Source organism: Oncorhynchus tshawytscha, linkage group LG05, assembly GCF_018296145.1.
Source record: "Oncorhynchus tshawytscha isolate Ot180627B linkage group LG05, Otsh_v2.0, whole genome shotgun sequence".
Classification (NCBI taxonomy): Eukaryota; Metazoa; Chordata; class Actinopteri; order Salmoniformes; family Salmonidae; genus Oncorhynchus; species Oncorhynchus tshawytscha.
In genome coordinates this window covers 35,082,107-35,109,298 of record NC_056433.1, presented here as the reverse complement: position 1 = coordinate 35,109,298, position 27,192 = coordinate 35,082,107, and the positions used below count along the sequence as shown (strand labels likewise).

General features: G+C 46.3%; 1 protein-coding gene across 1 annotated transcript in view; it reads right to left on the bottom strand.

The window, feature by feature from the left end:
* LOC112250546 (MAM domain-containing glycosylphosphatidylinositol anchor protein 2) overlaps positions 1–27,192 on the bottom strand; it is a 330,034-nt gene that overhangs the window by 212,014 nt on the left and 90,828 nt on the right. Inside the window, exon 2 of the mRNA XM_024420793.2 lies at positions 9,020–9,159. Coding sequence (XP_024276561.1) covers positions 9,020–9,159 — 140 coding nt within the window. The remainder of the gene's footprint in view (positions 1–9,019; positions 9,160–27,192) is intronic.

Here is a 27,192-nt window from a genome sequence, read left to right as displayed (position 1 = left end):
GCCATGGATGGAATTGGAGCTGTCGGCGAAGCAGAGTGCTGAGTCTGAGAGTGTGGAGGATGTATTGGACAGAGTAGAAAGAAAGGTGTGGGCTTGGCATAGCATGCACGGCATACCAGTGCCAGCACCACGCATCAGGCCTACAGTGCGTCCCACCTGTTCAGCGCTGCCGGAGCCTTTCTCCTCTACAGCGCTGCTGGAGTCTTCCGCCTGTTCAGCGCAGCCAGAGCCTTTCTCCTCTCCTGCGCGGCCGGAGTCTCCCGCCTGTTCAGCGCAGCCAGTCTACAAGGAGCTGCCAGTCTGTAAGGAGCTGCCAGTCTGTAAGGAGCTGCCAGTCTGTAAGGAGCTGCCAGTCTGTAAGGAGCTGCCGGTCTGCACGGAGCTGCCGGTCTGCACGGAGCTGCCGGTCTGCACGGAGCTGCCGGTCTGCACGGAGCTGCCGGTCTGCACGGAGCTGCCGGTCTGCACGGAGCTGCCGGTCTGCACGGAGCTGTCAGTCTGCAAGGAGCTGCCAGTCTGCACGGAGCTGCCAGTCTGCACGGAGCTGCCAGTCTGCACGGAACTGCCAGTCTGCACAGAGCCGCCAGAGCTGCCAGTCTGTAAGAAGCCGCCAGAACTGTCAGCCTACATGGAGCAGCCAGAGCTGTCAGTCTGCATGAAGCAGCCAGAGATGTCAGTCTGCATAGAGCAGCCAGTCTGCATGGAGCAGCCAGTCTGCAAGGAGCTGTCAGTCTGCAAGGAGCTGTCAGTCTGCAAGGAGCTGTCAGTCTGCACGGAGCTGCCAGTCTGCACGGAGCTGCCAGTCTGCACGGAGCTGCCAGTCTGCACGGAGCTACCAGTCTGCACGGAGCTACCAGTCTGCAGCTGCCAGTCTGCAAGGAGCTGCCAGTCTGCACGGAGCCGCCAGAGCTCTCAGCCTACATGGAGCAGCCAGAGCTGTCAGTCTGCATGGAGCAGCCAGAGCTGTCAGTCTGCATGGAGCAGCCAGTCTGCATGGAGCAGCCAGTCTGCAAGGAGCTGTCAGTCTGCAAGGAGCTGTCAGTCTGCAAGGAGCTGTCAGTCTGCAAGGAGTTGTCAGTCTGTAAGAAGCCGCCAGAGCTGTCAGCCTATATGGAGCAGCTAGTGCTGCCAGTCTGCCCAGCGCCGCCAGTGCCCCCCCGTCTGCCCAGCGTCACCAGTCTGCCCAGCGCCGTCAGTCTGCCCAGCATCGCCAGTCTGCCCAGCGTCGCCAGTCTGCCCAGCGCCACCAGTCTGCCCAGCATCGCCAGTCTGCCCAGCATCGCCAGGCTGCCCAGCACTGCCAGTCTGCCTAGCGTCGCCAGTCTGCCCAGCGCCGCCAGGCTGCCCAGCGCCGCCAGATCTGCCAGTCAGCCAGACTCTTCCAGATCTGCCAGTCAGCCAGTCTCTTCCAGATCTGCCAGTCAGCCAGACTCTTCCAGATCTGCCAGTCAACCAGACTCTTCCAGATCTGCCAGTCAACCAGACCCTTCCAGATCTGCCAGTCAACCAGACTCTTCCAGATCTGCCAGTCAACCAGACTCTTCCAGATCTGCCAGTCAACCAGACTCTTCCAGATCTGCCAGTCAGCCAGACTCTTCCAGATCTGCCAGTCAGCCAGTCTCTTCCAGATCTGCCAGTCAGCCAGACTCTTCCAGATCTGCCAGTCAACCAGACTCTTCCAGATCTGCCAGTCAACCAGACCCTTCCAGATCTGCCAGTCAACCAGACTCTTCCAGATCTGCCAGTCAACCAGACTCTTCCAGATCTGCCAGTCAACCAGACTCTTCCAGATCCGCCAGTCAGCCGGGATCTGCCAGAACTGCCAGTCGGCCAGGATCCGCCAGTCAGCCAGGATCCGCCAGTCTGCCAGGATCAGTTAGATCCGCCATTCAGCCAGGATCCGCCAGTCTGCCAGGATCCGCCAGTCTGCCAGGATCCGCCAGTCTGCCAGGATCCGCCAGTCTGCCAGGATCCGCCAGTCTGCCAGGATCCGCCAGTCTGCCAGGATCCGCCAGTCTGCCAGGATCTGCCAGAACTGCCAGTCTGCCAGATCCGCCAGTCTGCCAGGATCCGCCAGTCTGCCAGGATCCGCCAGAACTGCCAGTCGGCCAGGATCTGCCAGTCGGCCAGGATCTGCCAGTCAGCCAGGATCCGCTAGTCTGCCAGGATCCGCCAGTCTGCCAGGATCCGCCAGTCTGCCAGGATCCGCCAGAACTGCCAGTCTGCCAGGATCCGCCAGTCTGCCAGGATCCACCAGAACTGCCAGTCGGCCAGGATCTGCCAGTCGGCCAGGATCTGCCAGTCGGCCAGGATCTGCCAGTCAGCCAGGATCTGCCAGTCGGCCAGGATCTGCCAGTCGGCCAGGATCTGCCAGTCGGCCAGGATCTGCCAGTCGGCCAGGATCTGCCAGTCGGCCAGGATCCGCCAGTCTGCCAGGATCAGTTAGATCCGCCATTCAGCCAGGATCCGCCAGTCTGCCAGGATCCGCCAGTCAGCCAGGATCCGCCAGTCAGCCAGGATCCGCCAGTCAGCCAGGATCCGCCAGTCCATGATCCGCCAGTCAGCCAGGATCCGCCAGTCTTTCAGGATCCGCCAGAAGTGCCAGTCAACCAGGATCCGCCAGTCAGCCAGGATCCGCTAGTCTGCCAGGATCCGCCAGTCTGCCAGGATCCGCCAGTCTGCCAGGATCCGCCAGAACTGCCAGTCGGCCAGGATCCGCCAGTCTGCCAGTCGGCCAGGATCTGCCAGTCGGCCAGGATCTGCCAGTCGGCCAGGATCTGCCAGTCGGCCAGGATCTGCCAGTCGGCCAGGATCTGCCAGTCGGCCAGGATCCCGCCAGTCTGCCAGGATCCGCCAGTCTGCCAGGATCCGCCAGTCTGCCAGGATCCGCCAGTCTGCCAGGATCCGCCAGTCTGCCAGGATCCGCCAGTCAGCCAGGATCCGCCAGTCAGCCAGGATCCGCCAGTCTCCCAGGACCCACCAGTCAGCCAGGATCCGCCAGAAGTGCCAGTCAGCCAGGATCTGCCGGAACCACCAGCCAGCCAGGATCTGGTAGATCCATCAACCTGCCTGAGCTTCCTCTCACTCCTGAGCTTCCTCTCACTCCTGAGCTTCCTCTCACTCCTGAGCTTCCTCTCACTCCTGAGCTTTCTCTCACTCCCGAGCTTCCCCTCAGTCCCGAGCTGCCTCAGTCCCGAGCTGTCCTTCAGTCCCGATCTGCTCCTCAGTCCAGTGGGGTTCTGGGTGAGGACTACTAGGCCATGGTCGGCGGCGAGGGTGGACTATCCAGGGACGAAGGGAGAGGGGACTAAGACATTAAATGAGTGGGGTCCACGTCCCGCGCCCGAGCCGCCACCATGGACAGACGCCCACCCGGACCCTCCCTATTGTTTTGAGGTGCGTTCGGGAGTCCGCACCTTAGGGGGTTCTGTCACGCCCTGGTCAAAGTATTTTGTGTTCATCTTTATGTATTTGGTCAGGCCAGGGTGTGGCATGGGGTTTTTGTAATTGTGGTGTGTTTGTCTTGGGGTTTTGGTGGTGGTATTGGGATTGTAGCTTAGTGGGTTGTCTAGCAAAGTCTATGGCTGTCTGGAGTGGTTCTCAATCAGAGGCAGATGCTTATCGTTGTCTCTGATTGGGAACCATATTTAGGCAGCCATATTCTTTGAGTTTGTCGTGGGTGATTGTCCTTAGTGTCCTATGTGTACTCTCTGTTAGTTTGCACCAGATAGGCTGTTTCGGTTTTGTTTATTGTTTTTTGTAAGTTCGTGTTTCTTTGTTGTATTAAACATGGATCGCAATCGACACGCTGCAGTTTGGTCCGACTCTCCTTCATCACCACTAGAAAACCGTTACAAGAACTTACACTTTATGACACTTTGTGACCCAGTCAAGAAGTGTTATAACCATCCTGTGCCACTTTACTTGGACTAAGAAAAGACACTTTATGACACTGTCGAGAAGCATTATAACCATCAGAATCATATATGTCAGATAGGCCTATCACGTACATGTTCTAATATCAGTCATCAGTCAAAAAAAAGTGTCTTGTCCTGCTCCTGAAATCTGCTCCTGCATTCATCCCAGTCATCAGCAACAGAGCACTGGGGTAGGTGCATGTCTGACATCAATTTGGGTGCAATTACAATGATAATTGAATATGGTCAATTTCAGAAAATGTTATATAACATAAACATACTGTTGACAAGTAGGTAATGGAATGTTTTGCCTTGTGTGGTTGAAAATCTTATGTAGGTGTCATAACCAGCCATAAAATAAGGCAATATACCGTATGTCAAAACAGGTCTAAATATATGTGTCATGACACTGTTATGACCACATTTTTGACAGGTTATGACAAGGTATGCCAACTGTTATGACATATTACGACATGGTTATGACCGTGTCATAACGTGTTGACGCTAGATGTCAAGTAAAGTGTTACCTTATAGGGAGTATGTGAGTTAACTATAAGTTGCTTTTTATAACACTGCTAACTTCAGTAAGATTAGAAGAACACTTTATTGTCCACTTTCCTTTCAGATTTGCTTTCAACCCAACTGTCACACCCTGACCTTAGAGATCCTTTTTATGTCTCTTTTTGGTTTGGTCAAGGTGTGATTTGGGGTGGGCATTCTATGTTTTGTTTTTCTATGATTTTCTATTTCTATGTTTTGGTCGGGTATGGTTCTCAATCAGGGACAGCGGTCTATCGTTGTCTCTGATTGGGAACCATACTTTAGGTAGCCCTTTTTCCCACCTGGTTTTGTGGGAAGTTGACTTTGTTTAGGGCACTTTGCCTTTGAGCTTTGTTTTGTTGCTTTTATTGTTTTGTTTGGCGTCATTTTTATTCAATAAAAGGAAAATGTACCCTCGCCACGCTGCACCTGGGTCCTCGCCTTACGACAGCCGTGACACCAACCCAAGCAATTAAAAAATACAGGAGGAAGGTTCCTCCTAATCAAAACTGTATCTTTCTTTTCTTTTCTAAAAACGACATATAACCTTGGGTTAGAATAGTGGTGTACTCAGGGCTACGGGTCTGCTCCTCTCTTGGAGGAGGAACAAGTTAAGTCAAATTAGCATGCAGAAGAAGAAATGACAGAACTTTAAGGAGGAGGAGAAGAAGAAGGAGGGGGAAAACAAAGCCACCCCGGGGCTAAGATTATGAACACGCTCAGAAGATACATTTTTCATTCTAATGGAAAGATGAATTGTTATTATTCACTTACAATTATCCTTGATGAGGACTGACATCCCTTATGTTTTACCAACAGCCTCGGGACTCGTACACTAGTACAGACTACCCCCAAATAACCCCCTATTCTTCCCATCTACTTTGTAGCATGAGTCCCGACAACCCCCTTCACTCACACCAGAACCACCAGAGACCCAGGCTGCTCTATCCCTAAGCCCAGAATGACAGCACTGTTCCTCCCATGCCATGGGATCTGACTGGGACTCATAATGACTCACTTTCAAAGGAAATCCTGCCTCTCCCGCTACTGCCATGTAGCCCTTTGATCTCTCTCTCTCTCTTTATCTTTCTCTCTCCTCTGTTGTAATCTCTCTCTCCCTTTCTCTCTCTCTCTCTCTCTCTCTCTCTCTCTCACTTTCCCCCCTCAAAAAATTAATTACGAGTATGGAAGTCAAGACGGTGGAAAGAACAAGTTGTCACCACGGATGAGAGCAGAAGATGAATCGCCTGTCGAGTGTCTCACTAATGTAAGTGTCCTTCACCTTTTCAAAGGGAATCTAAAAATCCCTTCTCTGCATCTGCATCAACAGGACGTGTACAAAAGAATCGTAAATGTATCGATCAAAAGGGAACTAAATATGAATGAATGTAAATGGCAGTCAATCCCATCCCCAGATACACATTGAATTTGTCTAACCAAGCAAATGAATACAGTGCTGGACACGAAGTACTTCTTAATTGATGGACATGTAGTATTTATTTATTTGTTTGGGTCTGAATTGATCGCTTCATCATTGCAGAGCTGGCATGATTCATGTTTTACATGGCAGAGAATCGTGTCTGTTCTACATACTTCTATCTTACTATCTGAACGCTCCATAACATGGCACTCATCTGAACGAGCCCTTGGTGTCTCGTCACAGGTGAGAATAAGCATGTGATTGACGATGTCAAGAGCTCAACACTTTAATTGGTTGGAATCACGGAGAGCATAGATAAAAAGCTCCTTGTTAGGATGCTGAGGACCCATTCTGCTCACTCAACCCTCTTTACTCTGCATTCATATCACACAGCAGTGTTGTTTCCTGTTTTTAGTTATTTATTCACTTACTTGCGCTGCAATGTTGAGTTGGCAGACGCGGTTGCTGTTTTGTCTTCACACTTCTCATTAGATCTGCCAGCTTTTAATTAGGAATTTGCAGGTGCACAGTACAATACGGAGCAACAATAATTGACGGATTAATTTTATAAGCCGGTTTAGTGGGGAGACATGTGGAGTGAGAGCTCTGTGGTGCTGATACCAGTGGAGGCTCTTTAGAGGAGGAAGGGGAGGACCATTCTACGCAGTGAATTTCCAAAAATTGCTATTGTGAAAAAGTTATCATTTTTTAAATAAAACTCATGGTTCTCACCCCCTTCTATAGACTTACAGAGTAATTATGAGGACTTCTGGAGGACGTCATCCAACCTATCAGAGCTCTTGTTGTATGAACTGATATGTGGTCCATCCAATCAAAGGATCAGAGAATGAATCTAATACTGAAAGCGTAAGCTACAGCTAGCTAGCACTGCTGTGCATAAAGTGTGGTGAGTAGTTGACTCAAAGAGAGAGAAAGACAATAGTTGAACAGTTTTGAACAAAATAATTTCTTCAAAAAGTAGGAAGAAGCAGCAGAGAGAGAGAGAGAAAGAGAAAGAAAAAAGATAGATAGAGAGAAGTAGCTTTTTCTTCTTCTTAGTTTTACCTTTCATTTACTTAGCTAATGTGGCTAAATTAGCCAACTCAACAACTTGACTCAAATAGAGAGGAATACTATTTATGTTAGCTAGCTGGCTAAGGCTACCCAACACTGCAACTCTTCCAAGTCAAGGTAAGCTTTTGGTTTAATTAATATATTGCCACCAGGGCCCGCCGGTGTAACTGATAAACTGCTTGCATTGTACACTGCATGATTGTACACATTCATTGAATTGTGGGTTTACTAACGCGTTAGTTCTAGTTTGTTTTCTATAATGTTAATATGGTGACAATGACGTAGACTGTTTAATGTTAGCGGTTATGGTATGAAGGTTTGGCTTGAAGAGGTTTTTGCACCTTGTCACAGACAGCTGTTGTGTTGTGCACTGAAGTCCACAAGTGAAGGGACAAGGTGAGAAGAAGAGAGAGCATAGATGCAAGAAGGCGTCATACAACGAGCAATGTGATGATGTTGTGTGTGGCTGCTATGAAAGTGCACTGTGTGTGCGGGTGATTAGGGGTATATTCATTCTGCCGATTCTGTTGCAAAACACTTCTATTGGACCTACCTCAATTTGTCCAATAGAAACTCTTGTTTTAGAGAGTGGTGGGTGTTTGGACTAATGATTACACTTCAGATCAGCTAGATGCAGGCAAGAGTGTGCAAGCCAGTATTGAATGTGACATTTTCTGTCACCTTGGTTACTCTAACCTCATGATGCGTATAAGGCAAATTTGTGTCACGCCCTGACCATAGAGAGCCCTTGGTTCTCTATGGTGTAGTAGGTCAGGGCGTGACTAGGGGGTGATCTAGTATATCTATTTCTATGTTGGTGCTAATGTGGTTCCCAATTAGAGGCAGCTGTTTATCGTTGCTTCTGATTGGGGATCATATTTAGGTAGCTATTTCCCCACCTGTGTTTGGTGGGATATTGATTGTGTTTTGTGTTTGTGCACCGCGTAGTCACACTTCATTGTTAGTTTATTGATTTATTGTTTTTGCTTTAAGTTTCACATTTTAAATAAATACGTGGATCTCAACATCCGCTGCGCCGTTCTTAATGACAACCGTGACAGAATATCCCACCAACCAAGGACCAAGCAGCGTGCATCAATGGGAAAAATAAGTTGGACCTGGGAAGAATTCATGGAAGGACATGAGACCCTTCCTTGGCAGGAGTAGCAGAGGATGCAAGAAGGACGGTGATGACGCCGGGGACCGCGGCCACAGAAACCCAAAGATTTTTGGGGGGTAGGCACATGGAGCTGGCAGCTGAGCAGAGGGAAGAGCCAGAGAACATCTGGGAGGAGATAGAGAGGTGGTAGGTCGACCCAAGGAGAGTACCAGAGCCCGCCTGGGAGTCGATGGAACAGTGTGAGGAGGGTAACCGGAGAATGGAGTTGGCTAGGAGTATATGGCAACACAGGCGTTTGGAGGAGCGTGTTATCAGTCCGATGAAACCTGGGCCAGCTCCACGCATCTCACCACCGACACTAATTACCCCCCTACCCTCCCCATTTGGTTTCAGGTTTTGCGGCCGGAGTCCGCACCTTTGGGGGGGGTACTGTCACGCCCTGACCATAGAGAGCCCTTGGTTCTCTATGGTGTAGTCGGTCAGGGTATATCTAGTATATCTATTTCTATGTTGGTGCTAATGTGGTTCCCAATTAGAGGCAGCTGTTTATCGTTGCACCACATAGTCACGTTTCGTTGTTCGTTTACTGATTTATTGTTTTTGCTTTAAGTTTCACTTTTGAAATAAATATGTGGAACTCAACATCTGCTGGGAATCGGTCCCGTTCCAATTTGAGTATCATGTAGTAGCCTAAACCTATCAATGTTACATTGAGCTGGTTGAATGGAATATGAATGACAGTCATCCAATATGCTGTAATAGAAATAATGATATGCTCATATAAATAAAACAAATGATCCTCCCTAATCTTAAATGGCACCGACTGAGTCTAAGAGCATCTAAACTGGGCATCTTCTGAAATGTTCATAGTTCAGAAAGAGAGTGGTGGGTGCGGTGTTAAGTTAGTGTCCTGATTGGCTGTACAGAGTGATTGGCCGGTGGACTGACCTGTGGCCGTGGGTGTCCTGTGACCAGACAGGTGAGTTCCAGGGTCTCTCCCTCTCGGATGGTGTACACCCTCTCTGTGTGACGTTCTTCCTCCACGTTACACGCGTGGCCCGAGTGCACGATGCGGACCGTAGGGGGTGCTGTAGGGGACAAACAGAACATTTAGTGCATCCTAATAATTACAAGCACAAAGTCAAAGAAATTAACACACTATTTGCATTGGAGATGGAAAAGAAACTGTGTGAAGAAATTAGTGAAGAAACTACATTTTTTTCATTCTATGCACTTTCCCTAAGCCTTTTATGTTGGTGTATATGTTTCCCATGGTCCTTCTCTCTCTTCAACTTTCCAAACGTGGAGAAATCTGAATCGATCTAGATGCTATCTGGATGGACTCCGAGGGGCAGGTTATCAGTTTTAACAGAGTCAAGGAGGCACACACAAACACACACACTTCCCCTCATTGATTTCTGTCTGTTTGATAAAATGATCACCCAGCTTGGCCCCGTGATGACCTTGTTATGATACATACAATCCAATATCTGTGGGGTCTGGGGCCTGATTTTCCACAGTCATGGGTTTTGCTTTTTTTTTAGGATTACGGTTCAATTGAACAGCATCTGCAGGTATCATGTATCCCGTCAACATTCAACATGCCTATTCATCTTTATTTGATAGCATTGCAGGTAGTCTGTCCCCTCATTAAACATCAACACATCTACAAACAAACCTCTAAACCAAACAATCTAGCCGCACAGCAATGACAAAAAAAAAGAAAATGGGAAAAAAAAGGTTTGTGATCAATCCTCTGTGCGTAAAATAACCGTATTTCTCAAACTATTCTAGTGAGTTGTCCAGAGAAATAACATAGATAATTTGTAACAATGTTTTTGGGAGAAATAACCTGTGCAATCCCTCACTCTCCAGTAGGTCCTGCACACCCAGTTGTAACTCCACTACTCTACAGCGCGTCCATCCCCATGTAATTACAACACAGGTGTGTGATGTTTTTCTCTCTATTCCTTACGCTCGGCCGACCATGCTGATATTTATGAGGACTGATGCTGCCTGCGGTTCACCCCTGTGTAAAGAGAGAGAGGGAGGGAGAGAGAGAGAAGAGAGGCCCAGTGGGATCATGGGCAGAGAGGCAGGGGTGGGGGCCAGATCAGGTCAATAGGCCATGTCTCCTCTACCTCAGCAAAGGAGAGACGGTAGGTGAGCCCGGGGATGCACGCTAGGCCGACTGGGCCGTGAATGATGGGGTCGGATTAATTTGACCCCTAGAGGCTGATCATAGGTCTGCACATTAGTTTCTCCCTCAAATGGTTTAGGTTAGACCGAGGAAGGTAAACTGAACCGAAATCTATGCAGTTTGGGTTAAAGGAGTCTCGTCATTAGTCGCTGAGCATTAGTCGTGAGCAGTGAACAAGACTAGGGTAAAAGGAAAAATGTAGCAAAATCAGATGGGAACATACAGTCACCGTATCAGTGTGGTGTCCTGTTCCAAAACACACAGTGGACTCACACTCTGAAGCAGAGATCCACATTCGTCCCCAGATCTTTCTGGTCTCACAACACGCTAATAAGCCTAGCGATTATGTGTTTGTGTGTGTGCGCATGTGTGAGTCGCAACAATCCTCCTATAGGCTGCACTTGGACTCCCAGACACAGTGCATCTGCACGCGCTAACCTGAGACGCTAATCACACGCCCACCTCTTACTGCACCACTGTGACTGTTCACTGTTTGTCCTTTACTCCGCTTGTTAGCGTAACGCCCTTAAATAGCATTTAGCACGCAAACTGCTACGTAGACTGATTAACACTGAGACTGATGCCAACAACAATTGCTAACTAGTCATGCACATGGACAGAGCCTGCAGTGGGTCTTGCCATTTGGGGATAAATCCGCCAGCAGTACATTCCAGAGGGGGGAAAGAGGATTGAAAGCCTTGGCTGGGGAGAGAAAAGCTTCACACACGGCTGCCACTTAAAACAAAGGAGGCTTAGGATAAGACCCTAGGGCGCAAGGCAACACGGTGCTAATGCAATTTACTCCAATAAGCCAGTATCTCTACAACATGCTATCAGTCCTGAGACCAGCGCAGAGCAGCAGAGGAGGAAACTGGAGAAACAACTGTAATGAATGATCCTCAGAGATGATGTGAAAGCAGCCATACGCGCGCGCCCGTTCGTGCACACAGCCGCACATGCAGAAATATGAAGCGCATGAACAAATAAAAAGCTTACGCACACACACAAGTGCACAGACGCAAGCGCAGATGCAAGCACATATGCACCAATCAATTGCTCACTGCTCCCATGTGCACACGCAGCACACTTGACACTTATGTAGAGCACTACATTGAGTGCCTCTCTCTCTCTCTCTCTCCAATGCTGTGATGTCAGAACCTGACCTAACCCCTCTTCTGGGCTCTGCGATATGTAGGGTAGACTAACTATACATGTACAGTGACCTATGCAGTGTACCAGTGAAATTTAGGCTAGCTGTTGTAGTATTTAGGGTAAGATGGGTGTTAGAGAGCTGCATTCCCTCCTGCGGGTCCCGGCAGAGAGCATTGTGGCTTGGTCAGCATGTTTCATGATGCGGGCTGGAGCAGGATGAACTTTGGGATGAAAATATATATTTGTTGTTATTTCGAACGGCTGTCTTTCTGTTTTGTATGTGTTAAATATGGTATTAAAAGCACCTCTTTGTCGCACTAGTCACAAACTTTCATAGGACAAGTAGTAGCCTGCCTCTACTCAGTAGCCGACCTCTACTCTTGTGTTGGGCTTGCAAGATCAAATGTGCTTATGTGTTGTCTCAATTAAATAGCATGTAGGTTACATGCATGGGTGGAGAAGCACCCGCAGTTGTCTTTCCATGGGAATTCACTTCCTAAATATGACAAGGTATTAGTTTAGGCGCCCGACATTTGATTTGATTTTATTTTATTAGGATCTCTTTTAGTCCCCATTTGGACTAATCTTCCAAGAGTCCTTAACATTAAAATACAATTTATAATACAAACACACTTTCACATATAGCACACTATTACAAACATACATGATACACTAGCATAATGACCCAATAAATACTCAATCTAAAAAATAAAATAAAAAATAAAAAATGTTTTAAAAAATATTGATTCTTCATCTACTATAGTCCCACAACATTTCTATATACTATATTTAAATTGTTTTTAAATAATCTTTAAACGTATATACAGTGCCTTGCGAAAGTATTCGGCCCCCTTGAACTTTGCGACCTTTTGCCACATTTCAGGCTTCAAACATAAAGATATAAAACTGTATTTTTTTGTGAAGAATCAACAACAAGTGGGACACAATCATGAAGTGGAACGACATTTATTGGATATTTCAAACTTTTTTAACAAATCAAAAACTGAAAAATTGGGCGTGCAAAATTATTCAGCCCCTTTACTTTCAGTGCAGCAAACTCACTCCAGAAGTTCAGTGAGGATCTCTGAATGATCCAATGTTGACCTAAATGACTAATGATGATAAATACAATCCACCTGTGTGTAATCAAGTCTCCGTATAAATGCACCTGCACTGTGATAGTCTCAGAGGTCCGTTAAAAGCGCAGAGAGCATCATGAAGAACAAGGAACACACCAGGCAGGTCCGAGATACTGTTGTGAAGAAGTTTAAAGCCGGATTTGGATACAAAAAGATTTCCCAAGCTTTAAACATCCCAAGGAGCACTGTGCAAGCGATAATATTGAAATGGAAGGAGTATCAGACCACTGCAAATCTACCAAGACCTGGCCGTCCCTATAAACTTTCAGCTCATACAAGGAGAAGACTGATCAGAGATGCAGCCAAGAGGCCCATGATCACTCTGGATGAACTGCAGAGATTACAGCTGAGGTGGGAGACTCTGTCCATAGGACAACAATCAGTCGTATATTGCACAAATCTGGCCTTTATGGAAGAGTGGCAAGAAGAAAGCCATTTCTTAAACATATCCATAAAAAGTGTTGTTTAAAGTTTGCCACAAGCCACCTGGGAGACACACCAAACATGTGGAAGAAGGTGCTCTGGTCAGATGAAACCAAAATTGAACTTTTTGGCAACAATGCAAAATGTTATGTTTGGTGTAAAAGCAACACAGCTCATCACCCTGAACACACATCCCCACTGTCAAACATGGTGGTGGCAGCATCATGGTTTGGGCCTGCTTTTCTTCAGCAGGGACAGAGAAGATTGTTAAAATTGATGGGAAGATGGATGGAGCCAAAAAGCACCTCTTTGTCGCACTAGTCAGGACCATTCTGGAAGAAAACCTGATGGAGTCTGCAAAAGACCTGAGACTGGGATGGAGATTTGTCTTCCAACAAGCCAATGATCCAAAACATAAAGCAAAATCTACAATGGAATGGTTCAAAAATAAACATATCCAGGTGTTAGAATGGCCAAGTCAAAGTCCAGACCTGAATCCAATCGAGAATCTGTGGAAAGAACTGAAAACTGCTGTTCACAAATGCTCTCCATCCAACCTCACTGAGCTCGAGCTGTTTTGCAAGGAGGAATGGGAAAAAATGTCAGTCTCTCGATGTGCAAAACTGATAGAGACATACCCCAAGCGACTTACAGCTGTAATCGCAGCAAAAGGTGGTGCTACAAAGTATTAACTTAAGGGGGCTGAATAATATTGCACGCCCAATTTTTCAGTTTTTGTTTTGTTAAAAAAGTTTGAAATATCCAATAAATGCCGTTCCACTTCATGATTGTGTCCCACTTGTTGTTGATTCTTCACAAAAAAATACAGGTTTATATCTTTATGTTTGAAGCCTGAAATGTGGCAAAAGGTCGCAAAGTTCAAGGGGGCCGAATACTTTCGCAAGGCACTGTATTGAAAGGTTTCTAGTTTGCTCAGTTAATTTATTCCAATTCTTTATTGCTCTAAATCGAAATGTTATTTTCCCCATTTCTTTTTTCTGTCTGGATAACGCATAGATGGTGGACAATCTATTCCTAGTATGTACGGAATGTCTGTCTCTTACCAACTGAATACCGTTGTGAATAGAACTTGGCCGTTTTAAATGATGTATATTATAAAATAAGATAAGCATGTTTTTTTCAATTTATCTTGTCGATTGATGACCAACCAAGAACACTGTGCATGACTGCAACAGAAGAACCATATCTCCACCTTAAAACAATTCTTGCTGCTTTGTTCTGTGCCTTCTGCAGCCTCCTAACTTCACTAGATGATGCATTTCCCCAGACCACCGAACAGTAGTTCACCTGACTCTCAACCAATGCCTGTGTTATTTGCTGAAGGATTTTCCCTGGTAAATATTTAGCTATCCTTCTGATTATGCATGCTGTTTTAATATTTTTTTTATACATAGATTAGTTATTTGAGACGACCATGATAAGCAGTTGTCTAGCTGCACTCCCAGTAGTTTGGTTTCTGCCACTTCTTCAATTTGTACTCCTCCCATACTTAATTGTATCCCATGCTGACATTGACTGGAAATAAATAGTGATAACACACTTATTTGGGTCTGCTTGCAAATTGTCTGGCTCCTAAGTTATACGAGATCATTTCGAAACGGTTGTCTTTCTGTTTTGAAGACTATTCATTATATATTTTATTAATAGCCTAATTCCTGCTGATTTACATTCAGTAGCCTACCTTCATCCTCTTTTGTTGTGCCTGCGAGATCAAGTGCATCTATGTGTGGTCTCAATCAAATAGCCTGTAGACTAGGCTATATGGGGCGGAGAAACACGGCGCAGTTACCTTGAACTTCCTAAACATGATTTTCAATAGTTTAGACCTGACATTGACTGGAAATATGTACAACACATGTAGGCCTATCATCCCGCTCCTAAAAGTTATGCAAAATGTAGCTCAAGTCAAGTAAGTGTCCACTCTGGTGTATTTTGCCCCAACTCCACTCTCTTTCAAACTACGTCTACCCTATTGGCTGATATAGCCCAGGAATACCGATAGCATATTGGGCCATATGAGAATCTGTTGTGGTGTTTTGCGCATTTTGATCTTGACTAGGTTGACAATATTGCTGGGACCGGGGCTGCAAAGCAAGCTACGTTACATACAACTACAATAACATTTCAGGACTGCGGTTGGGTTCGGGGCCAGTTGTCAAGGTGGCAGGTGGGAGACTGACAAGAAGCCAGCAAGAGAAGCCAGGGGGTGCAGTATGAAAAGCAGCGGGAGAGAGATGAAAAAATAAGTCCCGTGTGCAGACCTCTACTGTGTGTCTCAGGTTGGCTGTAGTGTCAGAATTCCCTTCACACACACCCACACACACACCCACACACACGCACACACACATCCACACAGATACAGACACACACACAGACACAGACACAGACACAGACACACACACGCACACACAGACACACACACAGACACACACAGACACACACACACACACACACACAGACACACACACACAGACACACACACAGACACACAGACACACACAGACGCACACACACAGATGCACACACAGACACACACAGACGCACACACACACAAACGCACACACACACACAGACGCTCACACACACACACACACACACACACACACACACACACACACACACACACACACACACATCAAAGCCCGGGGAGTGTGTGTGTGCTATAAATTAAATAACTTCCCCTGCAGTGAGGGAGAAGGGGTAATGTGTGTGTTTGTGTGTATGTGTGTGCATCCATGCTAGCTTGTGTGTTTATTGGAGGATGCAAAATAGGGTCCCACCGGACAGACAGCCCGGCCCTCCATGTCCCTAGCCGACAGAGGGGAGACGGAACAGCTTTATCCACAGACAGCCAATGGAGAGATTAAATGTGATTTGGCTAAAGCATGCCTGTCACCATGGCCCTGAACTGGCAGAGACAGAGAGGGACAGAGAGAGGCAGAGGGGGTTCTTGGCAGGGACAGAGACTCTACATTTGACAAACAAATGCATGTGAAAAAAGCCCAAACAGCTGGGTCTCGTTGACGCTAGGCTTAATGTCTTCAGAACAACCCCTTAAGACCATTAAACATGTTCTGCTAGTTTCATGGCCCTGTTGGGCTTCTCAGCATGTGTGCATGAATGCTTGCTTGTGGAAGTGCGCGTTTGTGTGTGTATGTGTTTGTTGAGCGAGTGAGCAAGAGAGAGAGAGACAGGGAAAGAGCGTGCGATTGGTGAGTGTGTGAGTGAGATAAATAGAGAGAGAGAATAGTGCACAAGGGAACAATAACAGTATACAATGCCTAGTTTCTCTTTGTGTCCCACCCAGAGTCATTATCAGGAGGCTGCAGGACCCATGATCACCACTGTAGAAGCTAAGCTTCTGTCAGCTGATGTCAGAACTAGAGGTTGGTAAATCAGGAGAAAGATTACATCATAAAAGAGTGCAGCAATAACATCCTTATGATTCAGGCTTGGATTCTATATATATATATATATATATATATTTTTTTTTTTACCCCCTTTTTCTCCCCAATTTCGTGGTATCCAATTACTATCTTGTCTCATCGCTACAACTCCCATACAGGCTCGGGAGAGACGAAGGTCGAAAGCCATGAGTCCTCCGAAACACAACCCAACCAAGCCGCACTGCTTCTTAACACAGTGCGCATCCAACCCGGAAGCCAGCCGCACCAATGTGTCAGAGGAAACACCGTGCACCTGGCAACCTTGGTTAGCGTGCACTGCCCGCCACAGGAGTCGCTGGTGTGCGATGAGACAAGGATATCCTTCTGGGCACGAACCCAGAGTCTCAGTGCCCTAGACCACTGCGCCACCCGGGAGGCCCTTTTGGATGTATTCTAAAACAAAACCTTATGTAGTCTCACTTTAGGTGAACAACACGAATGGATAATAAGGGGAAAAAAACACAGATGAAACACTGTTACATTAAAACTCGGGGATCATCTAACAGTGCACAGGTAATCCCATTTTGTATCCGCCATTTTGTACACCCGGCACTATTGAAATCTGCTTAAATGTGTGCAAACACTACCAGTAACTGTAACGGCATTCCTCCTCCTCTTCTGAGGAGGAGAAGCGAGAAGGATCGGAGGACCAATGCGCAGCGTGGTAAGTGTCCATAACGTTTATTTAAAGACATAAACTGAACACTACAAAACAATAAATGTGAAACGAATGAAACCCGAAACAGTACCATGTGGCAACAAACACACACACGGAAAACAAACACCCACAACTCAAAAGTGAAACCCAGGCTACCTAAGTATGATTCTCAAATCAGACAACTAACGACACCTGCCTCTGATTGAGTACCATACTAGGCTGAACTCAAAACCCCAACATAGAAAAACACACATAGACTGCCCACCCCAACTCATGCCCTGACCATACTAAATAAAGACAAAACAAAGGAAATAAAGGTCAGAACGTGACAGTAACAGCACAAAGGCACTGACTCATATGGATGACACAACATTGGGTTGACTGTTAAGCACATGCATACACTATTACATCACTGTCATCAAGTAAACCTGACCAGACTTGAGTTGATCACTGTCCCTCAGCATGAGTAGCCAGCAGCCATTGATCACACCCGTTAATGCACTCACATGCGCTCCTGTCCCTAAACTGTTGTTGTAAATGACACTTACAACAGCATTACATCAGCCTTACATCAACATTTCATCAGCATTCCATCAGCATAGATCATCTAGAAAGACAGACTATGAGAGACCAGCTGTGGAAGCAGACTTGGATTGAATACATATCTGTATGTATATCAAGAACCTTCATATACTTGATGTACACTTGATTTATCTTGTCTGTATGGAGCCAATGGAATACTCCCCAAAGTGCAAGCTCTACCCGTCCTGCACAGGAATGAAGTGAACTCAAGCTCTGCTCAAAGTCTTTCAAAGTATAAAACAGGCAGCCACAGTAGTTCCACATAAGCACTGAGAAGCTGTGCCCTGTCAGTGCTGCTGTCCATGGTGCTGGACCAGAAGTGCTGAAACTGCTACATATTGCTATAAAGAATGTGATGATATTCTCATGTGGACCGCCAGCCTTGCTACTACAGCACTACTGACAGGATGACTCCTGTGAGTTGCTGAAACTCCTAGCTCCACAGAGAAGCCTAATGTCGCTGTATTGACAAGTCTTTAACAGCCATACCTATCCAAAAATCATTCCACATTCATCTACTGTTTCTTTCTCACCGATAGCAGCTGAATTTGGGGGAATTCTTTGTGCTATTGGCATGCTGCTGAATGCTCTAGTGGATACATATTGATTGACTGAAGTAGTCGTGTAGAGGGGACACTGGTGTGTGGAACCCTGCAGTGTTTACTTGTTTGATGGCGATGCTACATACGTGCATGTGTGCACAGACACACAGACACAAATATACACAATCATGCCACACAATCATTCCAAATGTATGTATACACTGAGTGAATATCACTATTTACAGATGGATTATTGTGCAGAACCAAAATGCCAAATTGTATGACATGACGACAGTCACTATCACCAAACAATCACAAAACAAAGGTCTATTTGATGTGTTATGAGGCCATGCAATGGTATACTATAAAGACATTGTAAACATTGTATACTGTATCTTTATAATCAGATTACACACACTTCCTTACATCAATACATGTTTACATCCCCGTTATAAGACGAATAATCGTGAAGGGTCCAGGGTGGTACATATATATTGCTGTTAAGGCCTTACGACTTAACAGTGTCTAGCATCTCATGGTAGTGATTATTAAGAATACTTGTTTTACTGAGGTATAAGGCTGTACAGAGCCTACTGACACATCTATAAACTAGAAATGACACACAAAGGGACACAAGCACACAAACACACACACAAACAATATAGCATTGTTCCAGTTGACTAAGCCTCAGTGGGTTTTTCCCCTCTATCCTGTTCTCCAGTCTCTATGTATGTGGTGCCACATTGGCATGACAGCCCTGTTGAGCCCACTTGATTTCCCTAAACAACCCTAATCGGGCATCTGTAGGGGAGGATAAAGCCCAGATTGTCTGGAACCAGGCAGCAGCTCTCTTACGATAGGCTAGTTCCAACCAGCCCTGCAGAGAGATCACTCCAGATCCAAGTTGAAATGTGATGTTTTTGCAGGTCCCCAGGACGTCGGGAGACAAAGTCAAAACCGCAGTCAAAACCGTCCACTGAAAAAAAAAAACTAAAAACAAGTGCCTGGAGCTGGGATTGAACCTGCAGTCTATGAACCTGCAGTCACTGGTTAGACCACTGTGCCATCCTTCCACAAATAGGTAGCAAGACCAGTGGAGTTGTTTTTTGTTTTAGCCCTATCCCAAAACGTATCCTTAACTTAACCATTCGGAATTAATGCATGAACTGTTAACCAATGCCTGAACTTCACCTTAGAGTTGTTTTTGTGAGCCTAAATTGTCTGGAGCTCATGCTGGGGCTGTGTACCTAAATACAGGACGTCTGGAGATGAAGTCAGTTTATTAGTCAAAAATAGACGTGTTGTTCCAAGGACGTCAAGAAATTACGTGAGACTGTGATATCTTGTTGAGCCCTTGGATGATTGGATATAGCAAGCCAGAAGCTTCCTTTATGGTTGGCAACCGCCAGTCAGGAGCCAAGAAGAGCTTGCTGAGAATGGAGTTGCTATTTGGCAACCGTTGGAGGATTGGGAGTCGCCAGCCAACAAACTCTTGGGTGATTGGCTGCTGTGACCATGGAGCTAACTGATCGTCCTATCAATGGACACGGTGCAGGCTGGCTGCTGGGGTTGCCTGCTGGCAGGCTTATTTAGGGCTATCCATAACCCTGCCGTCCAGTGGGGAGCTGTTTGTGCCATCCATAACTCTCGCATTTGGGGAGCTGTGCTGCTAAGCCCAGCCAGAAAGCCCGAACACTTCATTATTCTTGCCCAGGAAGCGATGGGTTTACAGGGCTGTCTCACCATGCTAGGCCCCGAGATATGCCTGGTATTGGAAGACTAGCACTACTAACATGTACTGGGAAAATGTCATGCTGTGCTGTGTTTACTAAGCCTATGGAAATGAAACAGGAGTAGGGTATACTCGAGAAAGACTGGTATTCTCTCTGATTGATGTTTACATTGTGGTGATTGGTGCATTGTTGACTTGGTACCATGGTGGGTTTATTTTACGCCAAAAAGGAAAACATTACATGCTCTCCATTATTTCTGCTTCATATCTAAGGGTACATTTTTTTTCATCCACCTCATATAATACACTGAGCAAAAAAGATGAATGCAACACGCAACAATTTCGAAGATTTTAATGAGTTACATTAGGCCCTAATCTATGGATTTCCCATGACTGGGAATACAGATATGCATCTTTTGGTCACAGATACATTACAAAAGGTAGGGGTGTGGTTCAGAAAACCAGTCAGTACGTGGTGTGACAACCATTTTCCTCATGTAGCACAACACATCTCCTTTGCATAGAGTTGATCAGGCTGTTGATTGTGACTTGTGGAATGCTGTCCCACTCCGCTTCAATGGCTGTGCGAAGTTGCTGGATATTGCCGGAACTGGAACACGCTGTCATATACATCGATTCAGAGCATCCCAAACATGCTCAATTGGTGACATATCTGGTGAGTATGCAGGCCATTGAAGTGGGACATTTTCAACTTCCAAGAATTGTGTACAGATCCTTGCGTCATGGGGCTGCGCATTATCATACTGTAGCTTATGCCTGCCATACCATAATCCCACCGGCAAAATGGGCGGTGACATCAGCGTACAACTCGCCCACACGACGCCATACATGCTGTCTGCCATCTGCCTTCGGTACAGATTCATCCGTGAAGAGCACACTTCTCCAGTGTGCCAGGGGCCATCGAAGTTGGTTATACCGATCTGCAGTCAGGTAGAGGAGCACACAGATGAGCTTCCCTGAGACGGTTTCTGACAGTTTGTACAGAAATTCTTTGGTTGAAACCCACAGTTTCATCAGCTGTCCGGCTGGCTGGTCTCAGACGATCCCGCAAGTGAAGAAGCCGGATGTGGAGGTCCTGGGTTGGTTATGGTTGTGATGCCGGTTGGAAGTGCTGCCAAATTCTCCAAAATGACAGTGGAGGTGGCTTATGGTGGAGAAATTAACATTCAATTCTCTGGTATCATCTCTGGTAGACATGCCTGCAGTCAGCATGCCAATTGCACACTCCATTAAAACTTGAGAAATCTGTGGCATTGTGTTCTGTAACAAAATTGCACATTTTAGAGGGGCCTTTTATTATCCCCAGCATGTGCACCTGTGTAATGACCATGCTGTTTAATCAGCTTCTTGATATGCCACACCTGTCAGGTGGGTAGATTATCTTGGCAAAGGAGAAATGCTCACTAACAGGGATGTAAACAAACTTTTGCACAGAATTTGAGAGAAATAAGCTTTTTGAGGTATGGAACATTTCTAGGATCTTTTATTTCAGCTCATGAAACATAGGACCAATACTTTACATGTTGTGTTTATATTTTTGTTAAGTACACAGTACCAGTAAAAGGTTTAGACACCTACTTCGAGAGAATGCCAAGAGTGTGCAAAGCTGTCATCAAGGAATAATCTGAATGAAAAAGGAAACCATACACTGCTCTTGATAGTATCACTGATATTTAATAAGCTTAAGTATCGGCCTCACGGCCTTCCTTAGGCTTTTGTGAATTTCTTTAAATTAGGACCCTTATGTAGACCTAGCCCCACCCACATCCATCCACGCATGGAAAGGGGTTGGAGGTGAAGGAAAAACAAAGTGCTACCAAATATAGCAATATGCATTTCATAACGGAATGTGACACTCAACATGTTCATTACCTCGATATGTGGATTGAGAAATCAAATGGAACCCTGTTTACAACACTGTATAGAAAAGAAACGGACAGGAATACTCTATTGCAGGGGGGCACTGCGCCATATATGCCACTCCACATCTATAAAAAAAGCAGCGCAGATGCGCACTAAGTTTCTAAGAAGAGGCTATTCGCCACATTGTGTGGGTGAAGCTCTTCATTTGGCATTGGGAAAAACACGCTAAAGAACACTTAGCATTGGGAAAGTCCTGCTAAAGAACACTCCATAATGTTCACAACCACATATACTTTAAAGTCGCGAAAAGTGGGAGAAGTGGTCAAGAAACACTGGCATATTTTATCATTGGACACAGCTTTGCCGACTGAATTCACCACTTATTGTGTATAGGAGAGGTCGCAATTTACGTGATAAATTGGTTCATGCCAACTGCCAGCCACAAAAGAAAATCAGCCAGGCTCTTTTACGCCCTCTTCCAAATGGCAGCTATAAATGCAGAGGATGCGCACAGTGCAACAATATGATGAAGTGTGAATATTTCTGCCACCCACATACAGGAAAAATGTTCCAAATAAATGACATCGTTACGTGTTCCACCACCCATGTTATCTACATTAATAAATGTCCATGTGGGCTCTAATATGTCGGTAAAACCTCTCGTTCTCTCAAACAGAGAATTTGTGAACATAAAAGTTCAATCAGGAGAAACGACAGGTATTATCCAGTCGCAGTGCATTTTAATGACCTAAAGCATGACATTTCTACATTCACATTTTGTGGCATAGAGAAAGTTAAGATATCAGACAGGGGAGGTGATATTAATAATACTATAATGTGAGTAAAAGACAATGCTTTTGGATTTTCACCCTCCAGACATTATTTCTTAAAGGACTTAATGATGAAATGCCTATGTATGTTATGTTGTGAATTTGAACATGAATTATGTCCCTACGATGTACCAAATGATTAATGAAAACATGCTATGTCCTCCTTGTGGTTTTAGAGACGTGTTTAATACGTCTTATTTACACACTTTATTCAAATATTTATGAAATGCATATTGTTATATTTGGTAGCATTTATTTGTTTTTCCTTCACCTCCAACCCCTGTTCATGTGTGGAACGGATGTGGGTGGGGCTAGGTCTACATAAGGGTGCTAATTTAAAGAAATTCACAAAAGCTCTGATGAAGGCCGTGAGGCCGATATGTAAGCTTATTAAAGATCAGTGATACTATCAAGAGCAGTGTGCGGTTTCCTTTTTCATTCATCTTGTTCAACTGTTGCCATGCACCTGCAAAAAGTTTCCTCAGATGTAGGAGTGCCTTTTGAATTTTGAATTACTTCGAATAATCTAAAATATATAATATATTTTGATTTGTTTAAAACGTTTTTGGTTACTACGTGATTCCATATCTGTTATTTCATAGTTTTGATGTCTTCACTATTATTCTACAATGTAGAAAATAGTAAAAATAAAGAAAAACACTTGTCTGCGTAGGTGTGTCCACACTTTTGACCGGTACTGTACAATGATAAGCACACTAAAGTACATCAAAGATGGCAGTAACAATATGTAATAAACGGCACATCTAATAACCAATTTCACAGCACAGCCTGCGGAATTTGCAAGATAACTTTTCTTTCATGTTGATTTCGGCAAAAATGTAAATGTGTCACTTACTCGCCCATGGATTAATGGTTCAGCATTGTCACACTCAATAGTTCAGCGTTAGACTAGCCATGTTCTACATGCACTCGCAATTACAAGCCTGCTAGAGTTAGCTTGAAGCGGACGAGCAATATCCACCGTTGTGGTACAAATGAAGACTGAGCTGGAATGTGAAGCTAACTGAAACTGGCTAGCTTGAGTAGATCTAGCTTCAATCATAGTATAGTATCAATCATAGTATATCTGGTCTCATGCCTATTGGACTGTGTGTCTGAGGAATGCAATACAGTAAGACCTCCACACTAATAAACTCAGCAAAAAAAGAAACAACCCTTTTTCAGGACCCTGTCTTTCAAAGATAATTCGTAAAAATCCAAATAACTTCACAGATCTTCATTGTAAAGGGTTTAAACACTGTTTCCCATGCTTGTTCAATTGACCATACACAATTAAGGAACATGCACGTGTGGAACGATCGTTAAGACACTAACAGTTTACAGACAGTAGGCAATTAAGATCACAGTTATGAAAGCTTAGGACACTAAAGAGGCCTTTCCACAGACTCTAAAAAAACACAAAAAGAAAGCATTCCCAGCTGATCATCCTCGCAGTGGCAGACCACGTGAAACAACACCTGCACAGGGTCAGTACATCCGAACATCACACCTGCGGGACAGGTACAGGGTGGCAACAACAATTGCCCGAGTTACACCGAGGAATGCACAATCCCTCCATCAATGCTCATATTGTCCGCAATAGGCTGAGAGGGGCTGGACTGAGGGCTTGTAGGCCTGTTGTAAGGCAGGTCCTCACCAGACATCACCGGCAACAACGTCGCCTATGGGCACAAACCCACCGTCGCTGGACCAGACAGGACTGGCAGAAAGTCCTCTTCACTGACGAGTCGTGGTTTTGTCTCACCAGGGGTGATTTATGCGTTTATTGTCAAAAGAATGAGCGCTACACCGAGGCCTGTACTCTGGAGCGGGATCATCAATTTGGAGGTGGAGGGTCCGTCATGGTCTGGGGCGGTGTGTCACAGCATCATCAGACTGACCTTGTTGTCATTGCAGGCAATCTCAACACTGTGTTACAGGGAAGACATCCCTCATGTGGTACCCTTCCTGCAGGTTCATCCTGACATGGCCCTCCAGCAAGACAATGCCACCAACCATACTGCTCCTTCTGTGCGTGATTTCCTGAAAGACAGGAATGTCAGTGTTCTACCATGGCCAGCGGAGAGCCCGGCTCTCAATCCCATTTGAGCACGTCTGGGACCTGTTGGATTGGAGGGTGAGGGCTAGGGCCGTTCCCCCCCAGAAATGTCCGGGAACTTGCAGGTGCCTTGGTGGAAGAGTGGGGTAACATCTCACAGCAAGAACTGGCAAATCTGGTGCAGTCCATGAGGGGGAGATGCACACCAGATACTGACTGTTACTTTTGATTTTGATCCCCCCTTTGTTCAGGGACACATTATTCCATTTCTGTTACTCACATGTCTGTGGAACTTGTTCAGTTTATGTCTCAGTTGTTGAATCTTGTTATGTTCATACAAATATTTACACGTTAAGTTTGTTGAAAATAAACGCAGTTGACAGTGAGAGGACATTTCTTTTTTTGCTGAGTTTATATCTGTTAAACGGTAACAATCAGTCCCACGCTCTCCCTGGCACTCTCTCCCATTCAACACCACTACACTTACTATAAATGTTAAACCCATCGTCTAATAGTCCATTAACTAAAGTGATATTGTTCATTGACTGTTGTCCTTGTTTGGCTGGCTAGCCTGCCTATCTACCCACACGTTGTCACAGATTCAGACACAGTCAGACCCAGACATACTCAACAAGATAAGAGGTCTGTTAAAATGGACTAGGTTAGTAGGGAGTATGTTCTGGTTGTGTCTCATTCCAGGAAATTGTTCCCTCCCATCTTCTCTTGTGTGATGTAGAAGTCCGTCACTGGCCGCTGGCAGCATTTGGTTCTTTAACGCACGCACATATTCATCACTCCTCCCTGCTCCATTATCAGATAAGGTAACAATGTGGGTCGGCACACAAGTTAACTTCTCTGTCTTAGTACATACATTTCACACTTATGTCAATGTTCATTTTTAACAAATATATATATGTATTATACTTATCTATGTTGTGGATGAGCGCATTTGTTTGTTTGTTTGTTTGTTTGTTCTGTTCCTCTCTCTCTCTCTCTATCTCTGTAGCTTCTGGGTATGTGTCACACCCTGGTCTTAGTATTTTGTGTTTTCTTTCTTTATTTGGTCAGGCTAGGGTGTGACATGGGTTTATTTTGTGGTGTTGGGGGGGGGCTCACAGGGAGTATGGCTACGCCAGGTAGGAGACCTGCGCTAACTTCCTGTGCTTACCGGGGGGCTAAAGAGACCGGGCAGGCACCGTGTTATGCTATGGAGCGCACGGTGTCTCCAGTGCAGGTGCATAGCCCGGTGCGGAACATTCCAGCTCTTCGTATTGGCCGGGCTAGAGTGGGCATCGAGCCAGATAAGGTTGGGCAGGCTCGGTGCTCAAGAGCTTCAGTGCGCCTGCACGGTCCGGTCTATCCAGTGCCACCTCCACACACCAGTCCTCCGGTGGCAGCTCCCCGCACCAGGCTTCCTGTGCATGTCCTCGGCCCAGTACCACCAGTGCCAGCACCACGCACCAGGCTTTCAGTGCGCCTCACCTGTTCAGCGCTGCCAGAGCCTTTCTCCTCTCCAGCGCTGTCGGAGTCTCCCGCCTGTTTAGCGCTGTCGGAGTCTCCCGCCTGTTTAGCGCTGCCAGAACCTTCCTCCTCTCCAGCGCTCCCGGAGTCTCCCGCCTGTTTAGCGCTGCCAGAGCCTTCCTCCTCTCCAGCGCTGCCGGAGTCTCCCGCCTGTCTAGCGCTATCAGAGCCTTCCTCCTCTCCAGCGCTGCCGGAGTCTCCCGCCTGTTTAGCGCTGCCAGAGCCTTCCTTCTCTCCAGCGCTGCCGGAGTCTCCTGCCTGTTCAGCGCAGCCAGAGCTGCTAATCTGCATGGAGCAGCCAGAGCTGCTAGAGCCACCAGTCAGCCAGGATCTTCCAGATCCGCCAGTCAGCCAGGATCCGCCAGTCAGCCAGGATCTTCCAGATCCGCCATTCAGCCAGGATCCACCATTCAGCCAGGATCCGCCATTCAGCCAGGATCCGCCAGTCAACCAGGATCTGCCAGAACCGCCAGCTAGCCAGGATCTGCCAGAGCAAACTACCTGCCTGGGCTTCCCCTCAGTGCCGAGCTTCCCCTCAGTGCCGAGCTTCCCCTCAGTCCCGAGCTTCCCCTCAGTCCCGAGCTTCCCCTCAGTCCCGAGCTTCCCCTCAGTCCCGAGCTTCCCCTCAGTCCCGAGCTTCTACCTCAGTCCCGAGCCGGAGCCGCCACCGTGGACAGACGCCCACCCGGACCCTCCCTATGTGTTTAAGTGTGCGGCCGGGAGTCCGCACCTTGGTGGGGGGGGGGGTTCTGTCACGCCCTGGTCTTAGTATTTTGTGTTTTCTTTATTTATTTGGTCAGGCCAGGGTGTGACATGGGTTTATTTTGTGGTGTGTTTATGTATGGGGGTTTTTCGTAGGTTTTGTGATTGTGGCTTAGTGGGGTGTTCTAGCAAAGTCTATGGTTGCCTGAGTTCTCAATCAGAGGCAGGTG